General features: G+C 39.2%; 1 protein-coding gene across 1 annotated transcript in view; it reads left to right on the top strand.

Annotated features, from left to right (window-relative positions):
- AK5 (adenylate kinase 5) overlaps window positions 1-14609 on the top strand; it is a 93466-nt gene that overhangs the window by 60934 nt on the left and 17923 nt on the right. The window contains exons 8-9 of the mRNA XM_035538215.2: window positions 6825-6867; window positions 7890-7934. Coding sequence (XP_035394108.1) covers window positions 6825-6867; window positions 7890-7934 — 88 coding nt within the window. The remainder of the gene's footprint in view (window positions 1-6824; window positions 6868-7889; window positions 7935-14609) is intronic.

Below are 14609 nucleotides of genomic sequence, written 5' to 3'. Positions count from 1 at the left end.
GTTCTTAGAAAACTCAGGAGATTACAAGTGGAAGTTACACCCTGCCCTCGACTCCTTTGCCATTTTGTTCTTAAAGCGGGCTTGAATTGCTGTAACTAATCTTTAAGACTAACGACAGGTTACTTCTCACAGGTTACTGCACCTGTCCCTGAGTTTCATTTTCATAAAATAGTGGGGCTGATGCTAGCTAGACAAATGGGTGGTAACAATAATGATGCATGGCAACAGACACACACCACTGTGGGTTATCTGTGGGAAGTAACACCCTGAACTTTTCGTGCTTTCGAAGGAATCGGTCACTGAGTTCCACCATAACTGAATCTTATGTCAAAGCTTTGACATCTTTGCAGCACAGTCTTACTGGAACTCTAACTGAGACTGTCCTGCAGAAAAGCCTTCATCATCTACAGTAAAAACAAAACAAAACTGCATTCCAGCTTGGCAGATAGCGCCAACGGTGTATAATTTGAGGGATCCTTTCATTAGCATTGTCGTTAGCAGCCTAAGAGCAGGAGCGAAGCAGCACCGAGTCTGCAGTTGAAATGCACGGGCAGGTTTCCTGCTGCACTTTTCTCTGCTGCAGTGGCTTAATGTAACAAAAAGCCCCCAGGGGAGAAATTCCACCAGGCAGCATAAATACTCAACACAGAGAAGAATCATTTTAGGAATGATGACAAGGTGCAGAAAAGAGGAATGATAAAGGAAAAAATATGTATTTTTTCTGGGAATTTTTTATAACAATAGATCTACTGAAAAGTAACATAACTGTATATAATAAAGTATTTTAAAATGAGCAATAGATAATAACTATGCACAGAAAATATAGCTGTTGAGTGTTCTCTACTGTCTGCAAAGCACAAAGGTATATTTTAAAAGCCTCAGTTCTTCTTCAGTTCAGATATAATCATAGAATCGTTCAGGTTGGAAGAGACCTCTAAGATCACCTAGTCCAACCTTTAACCTAGTACTAAAGTCCACCACTAACCCATGCTACTAAGTTCTACTGCTGTCCTCGCAAGGTCAGATGTTTAACCCACCGCACAAATTGCAGCTGAAGTGTCTGATTTACCAGAACATTCTTACGCTGCTCTGATCATGCAAAATGCTGCTGCCCTGCTGGAAAAGGTGTACTCACAGCATGCCTTGCTTGTTAGGTTTGCCCTTTAAAAGTTAATTTCTTTGATTTTTTTTTGTCTAGCATGATAGTGCCTGGAAATTAAAATGAATCTAAATACGTTATGCTTTTATTTTCTTCTTAGTAATCACATGTAGTTTTTGGCATAAAATAGCCTACAGAAAGTTAAAGAAAACCACATACGTACAGCAAACAAATAGCAATTTTCTCCCCCTAAACTACTGATGGGTACTTTTCTTTATACTATCAAGAATGAGAATGAAAAATCTGAAGACATCCTGCATATCCTTTAAATCAAGTAAGCATGATCTTGGTTTATAAGTGTTAAAAACAAATTCATTTCCATCTCTGTATGGGTATTAATTTCTTCTCTTTTAAGAACGGATAATAAGGTTTATTTTAAAAGTAAAGTGGCATAGAAATTCTTGTCTTTGCTAGGAACTCAAAGGTAAAGAGGAATCATAGGAATCTAATCTGTCAGCATTTTGTGGATGCTATTACAAAAAAAATAATTGTATCTGCACTTCCTGGCTGTATGCACAACAAACAAAAATCACCTCAAATAACATTAGCACTGTTTTCTCATCTTAATTACTATTAGTCCCTTTTGACACAACTCCACTCTGCTGAACAGTATGAACCGTATAAGAAGATATGCCTTCTGGGGAAAGAAAAGCCTTCAAGTCTGAGCATATTCATAGTGAATCTTATCTTATTTACACATATTCATTAGTTCTGGACCAGAGGAGGTCAGAGCACAGCAGCCCCCCCCCCCCCGCCTTTCCAGAGGCATACCTCAACACGAAGCTTGCAGAAAGCAGCTCAACCTCAAAAAGTGATTTGAGTCACAAATCAAATTTAAAGGCAAGCAACTGTATGGCTCATAAAACCTGTTCCCAGGGACCACTGCCCATACATAAAACCGGCAAGTAACCCAGCAGATCTCATCAAAACCAAACATTCGCTCTTACAGGAAAGCAGGAATTTAGAAGAGAAATGCCACAGCTTGGCACTGACTAGCCGCAGTTTCTTCTCACACTTAAATTCACCTAGCTAAAGCTTGCTCAGAGTCCTTATGTTCTGTAGTCTGAGTGCAGCCAAACTGCAGGTGTAAGGGCATCTGTCAGTGACACGAGATTTTGACAAGTAGAGGCTGCTGCACACATCTGATCTGGAATACCAGCCTCTGTGATAGGCATATGCCTACTAATGCAGTTGAAAAGAGATGTCAGACTCTACAACCATGCAGACAGTGACCGACTGGACTGTGCTCAAACAGAGAAATTGTATATCCAGAGGGTGTTGGACCTCATACTGCTTTCTGATTCCCCTGACCATTTTTAATCAGTGAGAAAATTTATTTAATTGACAGCTGAAGTTGATTTTGAGGGTACTAGATGTAGAAACATCATCTAGAAACATTTGAAATTTAATTTAATATTACGTTATTAAGGAAAAGGAATTCAAAGCAAATATACTGTGGACTGAACAAGTGAAACTGGACATCCAAGTCCTAAACCTGGCTCTACTTCTACATATAATTGCGTTCTTATTGACAAGTCACCAAACGTCTCTGCTAAAATTAAAATAATGCCATTACCTCCACTCCCAAAGGAAGTACAGGGATGATTTATGTGGAACTGTAGTGTTCTTTGAAGAAATAAAATGCTACAGGAGTATAAGTGTTTTGCATACCTAACAGCAGCAAAGGGAGATCTATACTACTGCAGCATGCTGAGAAATTGGTGGTTATATACACCTACATCCCCATTAAAGGGATGCTGATGAGATCACTGTAATAAAACTATAATCAGTTCTTGCCTGTACTTTCTACTTCAGTACAGAATGTCAACATGTATAAAGTTATATTTGGCTATGCTGCCTTTTTTTTTTTTTTTTTTACTTACAGATTAATTTTGATTTTCAACAAATCTTTTCTACATTCTTCCTTATCCCCTCCCGTCCCCCCCCCCCCCTTTTTTTAAATATTTTTATTTGCTCACAGAACTGCCAGTATGGCACAATATGATAGATACATGTGTGGAAAATATTCAGCTAATAACATACAAATTGCTTTCAGACCCAGATCAGCCTTATTTAGCGTCCTTCCACTATTTTTTGTTTTAACATCTGCCAAATAACTCAGAAGAAAGGGTGAAAATTCTCACAGAAGCCAAATACAAAGTTACTTTCAAGTTCAGTATTATCCAGATCTGTGATAGAGATTGGTTGACTTGCTGAAGCATGAGATGGAATATTCCTTCTAGGATTTGCTATCAGCTGTGCCCCAGTAATTGATGTTTCCAGATAATATCTGTAGATGTTACATGGCTTTAGAGGCAGCTGGAATTACAAACCACTCACCTTTCTTCAGAGCTCATTAGATATGATTGTCTTCCTCACCTTGCTTTCAACTAAATGGAAACAGCTACACCGAAAATACCAAGACTGTTCTGCTGCTGTATCACTGCATTCCTGATGGCGATGTTGTGTAAATCGTATTTAGGAATTGGTGACACTTTCCTGTATCCAGTCACTAGCTAAATCCAACAGCTATTTTCCAAAGCACTTTGGTAACCAGGTGTAACAGTGCTTTCAAGCCTGAAAGCCTGAGGTTCTGTCATTCACAGGTTAGAGACCTTTTGCTAGAAATATGCTGTTAGAAGTAGGTATTGTCAAACATAAACCACAAGCACAGTGGGATTAACCTGCTACTCTCCACAAAGGACTCCACGCTGTAAAGCATGGCTTTCTTGACCCAAATCATCAGGAAAACTGATTGTACTTTTGAGGAGACTAGGAAGAAATGGATGAAGGGAAATGGTTCTGAGTAGAACTTACAGAATAACAAAAGCTGTGAATACCTTATCTTCAGAGTCAAACTGACTGTGGACCCACTGTTCTAATTTCTTCCTCCAGACATCTCTCACAGCTCCCCTAGAGACCAAGCTGTCAGGACCTCTTTCCACTCTGAGCTGGGTGCCATTGAATTCCGTGTGAAAAAAATGTTTTTATAGCATGACTTATTCTGTGAACTGTGGAGAGCTTGTTTTACCAGGGAAGTTCAGTGGGGCCAGTGGTCCCACTCACATCAAGCTGCATGTTGAGTTGTCTCCTAGAATTATAGGACAGGTGCCTTTTGGAGGGGGGGAAAAAAGTGGAAAAAAAATTACTTCTTTCAAAACCAGTATTTCTATACCTGAAAGATGAGCAGGTACTGGTATAAACAGGATTTCTTATTTTGAATTTCTGTGTTGGTCAGCGTGACCAAAACTTCTTGTTTACCTGCTTTTGAGCTGTAATTAGAATCCACTTTAATGGCCTTTCATAGCCCTTATTCCTCATGTGAACACGACTGGTTGGCTAGTTAACCTGTTGGTCTATTAAAGCAGATAAGGTTGGTCGAATAATAATACTTAAAAAAAAAAAAAAAGGCTGATAGCTTATTTAGCTTCACCTTTGTCTCTAGTTCTTACGTATTTCAGCTCTAAAAAATGAGAGCTGTTCCTGACTTTAATGGACCTTTATTATCACCTGCTGCTCTGAGCAGCCCACCAGGGTTATCGAGGCAATTTCATTCTGCAATTACAGGGGAGAACAAAGTATATTATTTGAAAGAGCATTACTTGAAAGAAGGAATGCCTCATTCATTTGATCACAAGGTAAACTGGTGACTGTGATCTTGATTTTTAAAGAAACCTTACTCTAAACTTTGTGCCTAAAGTGACTTGCATTCATAAACCTTCAAAGGCACGATAAGAAGCTGAATCTAAAACCAGGCCTTTTATATGTAACATATCCTTTGTAGGGTCAAAAATTTTATTGTATTATTACTTCAAAAAAAATACAGGATTAATTCTGTCACTTGAATTGTAGGGAAAATAACTTCCATTTTGACATTTTTCCCCTGGAATACTCTTGCAAACTTTAATTTTGCATTCTGAAAGAAGATAAAGGCAAACCTGCTGCAGCATAATAGGCTGAGAATCACTGCAAATCAGAGAACGAAAGCGTTCTGCGTGGTTGGTGTAATGGTACTTCAGCCTAATGAAGAGCACTTGTGTTTCAGTGATAATGGGAACACAGGGAGAAACCTGACACAGACACAGATTTCTAGGTTGGAAGAGACCTCAAGATCATCGAGTCCAACCTCTGACCTAACACTAAGTACTCCACTAAACCATATTGCTAAGCTCTACATCTAAACGTCTTTTAAAGACCTCCAGGGATGGCGACTCCACCACCTCCCTGGGCAGCCCGTTCCAATGCTTAATAACCCTTTCGGTAAAGAAGTACTTCCTAACATCCAACCTAAAACTTCCCTGTCGCAACTTTCGCCCATTCCCCCTCGTCCTGTCACCAGGCACGTGGGAGAACAGACCAACCCCCACCTCACTACAGCTTCCTTTAAGGTAACTGTAGAGAGCGATAAGGTCGCCCCTGAGCCTCCTCTTCTCCAGGCTGAACAAGCCCAGCTCCCTCAGCCGCTCCTCGTAAGACTTGTTCTCCAGACCCCTCACCAGCTTGGTCGCCCTTCTCTGGACTCGCTCGAGCACGTCCATGTCCTTCCTGTAGCGAGGGGCCCAAAACTGAACACAGTACTCAAGGTGCGGCCTCACCAGAGCCGAGTACAGGGAAGTACAGGAAACCTGCAAGCGTAGTGCATGAGCCCAGCAAAATGCAGCAGCCAGCAGTTTATCTGTTCTGGTCACCATGCTGTTCATTCCCCTTAATCTACACACGCAGCAATACATGGTCCTAACGGCAGGTGTTTCTGACACCATACTGAAGCAGAACTCCAAAAGACTACAGCCTGATAACCCTGCGCTAGTACTGAAGATAAATACATAGAATTCACAAGGTTATTTTGGGGGGACTAGCACAATATGTACTGGGCTGATATTGTGCAGTGATTATGTAATATATGCATGTTACTGTCAAGGTTATTATTGATATTTTATAAACTAGATTATGACACTGACAACGTGAATGTATTGACACTACATAACCCAAACTACATCCTGCATATATGTATATAATTCTGATTTATATGAAGAGCAAAGAATTCCCACTCTGATGCTCTCGCTGGCCAGCATCCATAAATCTTCGTTGGTTATACCATACAGGACATGGCAAAATAACCCCATCAGGGAAAAAAAAAAAACATACTAAGTTTCTCATTTCCCTGGTGTGATCCCTCTTTGTAGTTCAGCAGCCTTTATAACAGGTTGTAGCTTGCACTGCATTCTGAAGGTCAGCAAATTCAAGTTGGTTTAGACCAAAGGCTAATTTTGTCTTCATACTGTAGCTCACTTCTAGCACTTGCTCCAGTGTTGCCTTTCCAACACATATAACTTATCATACCACACTCCCAAAGCAATTCAGCGTGCACAGTGGCTGCTTATTTGATTGGCTGGAGCTGTGCAGCTGGACACTGAAGCACACAAAACTGTTCCTCACAGAAATCAGTGTGGGCCAGTGAATCAATTCCAGTTACCTTCGGTTCTTCATGTTCACATTGTACAGACTGAAACATTCCTGTGAGACTGTTAACCTTGTCTCAACATAGATTAAAACTCAAAGGGTTAGAAAATGGAGAAGATGTAGACATACAGATAAGCAGATAGAAGAAGCGATGCAAACTGTTCAAGAAAAATCCATTTCAATTTGTCAACTGCTTAATTAACAGGAGGAGGATCAGTCAAGTTTTTCTGGTTATGAGAGCACAGGAGGTGAGTTTCTTTTTCAGTATAATTTTGCATTTAATTTTGAAACCTTTCATTTCCCCTTATATTTAAAAAGCTACATAAAAAGGAAAATGAATTCAGATTATTTATAGTGTGAAAGTTGTCTCAAAATATTACCATGTGAATTCTCTTTGAACACAAAGCTTATAAAAGACATTTCTACACTCCAAAATTATTTGAAAACATGACTGTTAATCATATCAGATAGACGGCTTCAGACATTGGCAGTTATGAAAAGCTTGTTGGAAAGTATGAGCTGCTAAGAGTCCAAGATGAACGTAATGATTAATGAAAACCTTCTACATCTAATCACAATATGTAGTAAGAGATGTAGATGCTTCTACATAACACATTAAACGAAATTATATGTGGTGAATGAACGTGTGTTGGAAGTGGTTTACTGAAAGACATACTAAAATTCCAGCAGGCTCAGATGGTGCAGGATTGCCCTTTATCTTGGTATAATCAGGGCAGTGACTGGGACTCAGACTAGAAGGAATTGCTTTAAAAAAAAAAAAAAACCAGCTTCAGTAAAAGGGAGCACTTTAGTACATACAATAGTTTTGTAAATAAATGACACATTATTTGGCTGATCTGAGACAAAGGAATTTAAGACTACATCTCAGATGTAGTACACCAAATACAATCTTAATGGGATGTGGACAAATTTCTGTACCAATTACAATCTAATTATACATTCAAAGAAAGATGCAATGGCTTGGGAGGCACATTATTACATCAAGATTTATCTGCTTCTCATTTTTTATTTAAGTCAATGTATATATGCAAGGTCTAGTTTTCAGGTGACATTGTTGTTGTTTTTTTAAATCATATCTGCAACAACAGCTACAAGGCTGGGGGATAAATAAGCAAGATAATTGTGTCTTTTGGAATACGCAGCATTATAGCAGAAAGCAAATCCAGGGGAAAAAAAAATCACTGTGGGAAGTAGGCAAGATGAAAATGAGTAGGTGCTGCCAACTCAAGAATTTTTATTTTTATCTTAGATTTTTCAGAAGACCTGAGGAAATCAAACATCATTTTTGTAGTTGGTAAGTAGGATTCCTTATCTTACTGCTACATCTGAAAATCCATGTGTTTTGGTTTTACTTCTATGATTTCTTTTAAAGTTTAGCAGAAGGGTTTGGCTGAGTATTTACACTACAGTGGTGGTGCAGTCTTTGGAAAAGGAGTTAGAAATTGATATCATGTTCTTAACCTGGCACTGGCCATGCTAGCAATGGCTGTGTAAAGTTCAGAGCAGGAAATATGTCCAAGTGTGAACTGATTCAGTGACCTTAGTTCTGCAGTTACAGCACTGCTGTGTGGTCCCACGTGACAGAGCTGACTCAGGCGTTACTTAAGATATTACTAGCTTGGACTTCTAGCTTATAACTTTAAGGTTTAGGTGAAAAAGTCAGGTCTCTTTACCTCTTCATATGCGACTCATCTTCTGTAAATACCAGTTTCACTCCCGCATTTGCTTAACGTGCCATTAAAAGTCAATGGAGATTCAAGCTTTACATTGTATTTCCTTTCTGGAAGTCCACAGAGGAAAAGCATCATGTCAATATCCATTATTAGATAAATGTGACTAATGTAAGCCACAAACACATGGAACAGCCTTTTGAAAAATATTATAACCAGAAGATTAATAAGTTTCAACTGAAAGCTGGAAAGGATCATTGCTTTCCTTAAAAATCAGAGTTTTTCAGAGAAGTTTTGTAAAACTAAACAAGAGCAGTACATTTCAATGGACCTAAGGAGAGAGACCCAAGTATGGGTATTACATAAAAAGTAAGTCACTTTCTGCCCTAAGAAAAAAAATGTGACTTCTGAAATGAGTCATAAATGAATGGAAGTTTCATTCAGAATTCAGGAGACAAAATCACTTCAGTGCCAGCAGGTCAAGTGAGATGACCTCCCTGCTGCTCACTGGGGAAGCTGCACCTGGAGGACTGCATCCAGACGTGGGCTCTCCAGCAGAAGAAAGATACTGACTTGCTGAAGAGAGTCTATGAGAGTCTGAGAGAGCTGGAACTCAGCCTGGAGAAGGGAAGGCTCCAGGGGATCTTACCAATGTGTGTGCCTGAAGCACCTGAACAGAGGGATTGAAGATGAGGGAGCTAAACTCTTCTCAGGAGCACCTAGTGACAGGAGAAGAGGCAGCGGGGACAACTTAATACACATGAAATTCCACCTGAGCACAAGGAAACTTGTTTTTCTGCTGTCAGGGTAGTCAAACAGCGGAATAGATTGCCCAGAGAGGCTGTAGTCTCCATCCCTGAAGGTACTCAAAACCTGACTGGACTCAGTCCTGGTCAGCCTGCTCCAGCTGGCCATACTTTAACAGGGTTGAAGATCCCAAGAGGTTTCTTCCAACCTAAAAAGATCCTGTTAGTCGGTGGCATGTCTGTGTGTTGTAATTCTAGCTTACCCTGTCTTATTCCGAATACGAGTTGACTCAGTTTATTGCAGATATATATTGCATATGATGCGTTTGACATAATTAGGTTACCGAACAGCTCATCGGAGACTTCTCTTAGGGGAAAAAAATACATAATACTTAATTCTCAACCTTCAAGAAAACTGTAATTCCACACTTACTGGAGTACGTCTTCCTGCTGTTTGCCACAGTGACAAATTTTCCCTTCTCTCTTCTTCACATATCTTATTGGGAAATCACATTTGGGTTTGTACAGACATTAAAAAAATGCGAAGCAGCTCAGGGAATTTTGTCTTTAAAATTGCCTGTGGTAAGGCATATTTCTCATATAACTTTGGAGTGCTTCTTCTTTTCAAGGAGTGGTTTTTAACTCCGCTTACAAATTATTTTTTTTTTTTTTTAAATAGACCATCCACTAGTCATCTTCCAGCTTGAAACTTAAAATTCACCTCTTCTCTATTTATTCCTGTCCTTAAATCAGTTTCAGATTTTCCATTAACCTATTCTAGGAATAGAGGCAAAACTGGCTTAATCAAAAGCCTGCTTTGGCAGGGGGGTTGGACCTGATGATCTTTCGAGGTCCCTTCCAACCCCTTCGATTCTGTGATTCTGTAAAAAGCTCAAGTTTCCTTCACCGAAAATGTTATAATAGAAAATTTGACTAAGTCCAAACACGGGTTACTTTTCAGATTATGTAGAACGATATATAATTTTCCCAAAAATAACCTCCTAAAAAACTTCTTGAAGTCTGATGTAAGGAGTGAGGGTAAATTTTTCTGGATTTCACTTTTTTGATCCGACCAACATGAAATTGCCAAGGTTGCTCATTTGGCTGCAAAATCTTCATTTTGCTAGAGCCAGGTAGTGAAAATAAAAAGCGTTATTTTTCAGACTTTATGCTGGTGCTAGGTCAGCAGGCCACAGGGTTGTTTTTCTTGGGGCCTTTTCAGGAAAGTAAATCAGCCTCAGTAGTTTGTTGACCCTCACGCGCTCCACGTTTTACACTATACACACTAGCCAAACATATACTAATTTGCCTAGGCAGTAAAGTTTTCTTACACGTGACTTGAGTCTGATCACTGAAAATTATGCAAAGAAAAAAGAAAGTTTTCAAGAAACCTCAAAGGAGTAGAATGTAATTTTCCAAGAAAATGCAAGCTGGGGCAGGGGGAGCACCTCAGAAGTTCTCAGTGGCCGAGTACTCCATCCCACTGGACAGCTGAGAACAAGTGCATGGAGCTGGACAGGCTCAGCCCTTCATACCTCAAGTAGAAAGCAGTCAGAGAAGATGGGCTGGAGAATGCTGCTAAAGATTAAATTAAATTAAAGATGTGCATTTGAAACAGTTTACAAATATCTAATATTAAATACACTGTCTACCATAGCTGACAAATAGGAATACTGTTAATAAGACAAAGGAGAAAAAAAAAAAAAGCAGAGTGACTCCACCACTAATTCCCATTGAAAATTCTCCAGAAAGGGAAATTAAAGAAAAAAATACAATTTATTTAGTAAATACTTATATTTAGAGGTAATGTAGGAATTATCATCAATTACAATCAACTCAGATTAATCAAGCAACAATGTCAATGTTTTATCCAGGCAGCAAAGCAGACAGAACCAGCAAGTCAAAAACATGGGAGATAACAGCAGGGTAATAGAGGCAGAAAAAATTAAATTTGGTCTGGAAAGTAAAATTCAAGAAAAAATTATTAAATTAAAACAGAAGCAAAGATAAGTTCGGGGATGCCATAATATTCTGAATTTCTATAATTATTGTCAGTTATTAAAAAAAAAGAACAATGAACAAACTATGAATTTATCATACTTCACTAATGCAGTACCCAATATCACATCCAGCAGATTGTCCTAACAGTGTTAGTGGGTACATTATCCCTCCCCAGCCTCCACAAAGCTTCACAAGACACAGCCACATCTGGCTTTGGCTGAAGCAGAAATCAAAGCAGAAAATTTCCAGGAATTTTACTGCTCTTTGGATCAGAAGCAAACTCCCTACTTAAACTTAATGGTTTAAGCTCAGTGTAAATAAGACCAGCTTTCCAACTGACACTATGAAGATATTATCCTCGTCTACATTTGCAGGTAAAACATTATCAGCTGCAAACACTAGCTTCCTCTGCATACAAAAGGAATAGGGCTTTATTTGTCCAAGATATGCAAGACCTTGAACAACCTTATCTAACTGAACTTAGCCCTGATTCGAGTAGAAGGTTTTACCAGACGAGGTCCCTAAGTTATTCTACAATACTTGCATTACAGCCCCCTTCTATGATCAGATAGGCATAGGATGAGTAACGCTGCTAATTAAAATCCAAATCAGTCCACGTGCTAACTGTGGAAACTGATGAAAGTTGTTTTCTCTGATTTTCCATTGAAAGAACTTTAACGTGTTTTCTTGAAGGGAAAAAACCTCAGTGATGTCCCAGGCCACATCCCCATGACATGCAGTCCAGGTTGTCTTCTCATTAAAATCCTCTTTCAGAAGAAAAGATTTTATTTATTTTTAAATAGCAGCAGCATTCCTATATGGTTTCACTTAATCTTTTGTTCAGGTATGGATTTTAGTCTAGGTGCTACTGAGGAGCCTTCAGATGCTAAGCTTTTTGTATTTGTATAAGTAATTCAAGTAGCCTTAGTAGAATTGCCAAATCGATCAAGGCCTCCAAAAAAATCATAGCCTGAATATAAAAATAGTTTGACTAGGATTATTTTGTTTTCAATTCTGACTTCTGAGGCTTCATTGTACAGCTAGGTTTCACCTGCAAGCACTTTCCCATGACACTAGATGACACAAGGATAATACCCATTACAAAAGCAAGGTATATAAATTGAAATATTTTAAAATAAATGGTGAGATTCTTGTAAATTCTGCTGCTGGCATTTTATGTTGATGTTCATAGCGTGCAATATATGTATGTCACTGCTATATGATAAATTCACAAGATTTAGCAGGTTTAACACAGAGACACCCCAGTCTGTCGGTATGACAGTTTTCCCTTCACTAATATTTCTGCCAGCAAAGCCAGTTCACAGACTGCTCACGTTGCTTGTTCCTCTCTCTGCTTGCTCCCTGTGGCGGTCCCAGCTCCCCCTAGCATCATTAATTCATCCGTTTGTGATGCTGTACTCTAGGCCAGACCAGTACATTTGAATCACATGCATAGACTTGCAGTCTTTCATAGTCTGAGGGTGACTAGGGCCTGAGGTAGAGCAGGTGTAAGTTTGTTGGAAGATCTGTTTATGATCTAGTGCAGGCTGCAGTTAAATATTCAGAAGTGCTGTTCAGGCAGTTGTCATTTCTCCCCACCCACTGAGACCATTCTTTTCCTGCCCTTGAACGGCTCTCCATGAAGAATTTCTGCAGTCAATAATTAAAGCAGGAAAGGTGACCACCTAAGTCGGCAGGGCTACGAGAAAGTTATTTATCCCAAGATTTTTTTATACAATTGAACAGGCAACTGAATCAACATAACGGAATAGAAATCTGTGCTAAGAGAGCACACAGACATTTTAATCCCAGCTTGCTTACAGAAAAATCAATACGCCAAACTGCATGTAATTTTTATGCATTGTCTAGTACCCTGGTTCCAGATATTTGATCACTTTTTTGCACCAGAAATCACAAAGGGACACACAAAAGATTCCAGGATCCATCTCAGTGAGCAATGGAATACGCCTGATCTCTAAATCTGCACATTTTTATTAGTTAAGTTAATGAATGAACTTTAAAGCAGTATGTACCGCACTCGGAAATAATAACATAACTGACAAACATGCTAACATTGAAGAACTGCCATTTCTCAGATTCTGTATGTAAAGGCCAACAAAGAGCAGTGTGCAGTTTTACTATTAATACATCCTGAGCGCAAAATCCAGTAATAACATGCATCTGTTTTCACCATTGCAATTCAGCCTTTGGCTCGAGGAGGGCCTCGTGCCCCCTCCTGCTGCAGCTCACAGATGCTCTGCTTTTCCCTGACCTTGCTGCTGAGCAGGGAGCTGCACAGTCTGCTGCAGCAAGAGCCTGCAGAGTGAAGCCACGCAGCTCCTGGCTGCAACCTCTTTACACAGCTGTGAGCCTAATTAGAAAAATGGAGATTTGGTAGAAGCTCTCCTACGTCTTCATGATCTCATCAAGGTGTAACCATACTGACCCGACCCTGGAAGCCTCTGATCTCCACGATAGCTGATCTCCAGCTAGCTCCCCATTGCTTATCTGCTGATAGGGAACATGCCCAAACCAACTGTTCCTTGTAAACAAGCATGGATGGACATATTCAAGTTCAAACTCCACACACTTATTCTACATTTTCCTATAGGTCACAGCACATTCATAATTTCTATACTTTAACTTCATGTCATATGCACAAGTTAGAAAAGAACATGATTAAATGTGAATAGCAAGTTACTTGAATCAGTTTGTCACTCGTTAACACAAGCTTTTTCCCAAATATATGTAGGCAGAATAAAAGATGACAGCATACCAAAAAGTGACAGTGTTCACAAAGAATCATACACCTTCGCAATGAAAGTGGGGGCATGTTTTTCTCCTCCCAACAATCGAGCTATTGTGGAAACTTCACCACCTTTTTCACAGCCTCTAGTTCTTTATGTTTGAAAAACAGCATAACAAGTCTTGTGGTGAAGGCTTTCTATCTGAACATATCTTTGTAATAGCTTTTGTTATGTTTAACATGCAGCGGCTGTTTTATTATAAGCTTCCCTCAATTAAGTTATTTTTCTCATTTTTTTTAAAGAAAGATGCATAGATTTAATAAAAAGACCCCTCTAAAACAATAAAATATCAATTTGTAGTGTTGCAAAAATTGTGATATACCTCACAACTGTGGGATTTGTTTGCTGTTAAAGACACTTAGGTAGCACTCCTTTAAATATGTACCCCAAGCAGAAAGGAAGTACTAATTAGGAAGGAAGCGCCCTTTCTCATCTTGATAGCTCTTTTGCAGTCACATTAACTCCCTCTGAAGGCCAGAATTTAAGACATTACTAGTATTCGAACTTCATGTATATAAATTAATACTGGCATAAATGCTGAGTACGCTCAGGAATGCTGAATTCCCTGGAGGCATTCAGTCTCCTTTCAGATCAGGCAAAGTAAGAGTTGCAAGCTCATTTGTTGATAAGAAAAACACAAGACTGTAAAGTGGGTCACGTACACTTATCAGGCAATAGGATACTTGGCTACACATCAAGTTATGCGAAATTAATAGTAGTGGCCATGAAAATTACCACTTTCAGC

This window comes from Cygnus atratus, chromosome 8 (assembly GCF_013377495.2).
Source record: "Cygnus atratus isolate AKBS03 ecotype Queensland, Australia chromosome 8, CAtr_DNAZoo_HiC_assembly, whole genome shotgun sequence".
NCBI classification, from domain to species: Eukaryota; Metazoa; Chordata; class Aves; order Anseriformes; family Anatidae; genus Cygnus; species Cygnus atratus.
This window is presented reverse-complemented; position numbering and strand designations above follow the sequence as displayed.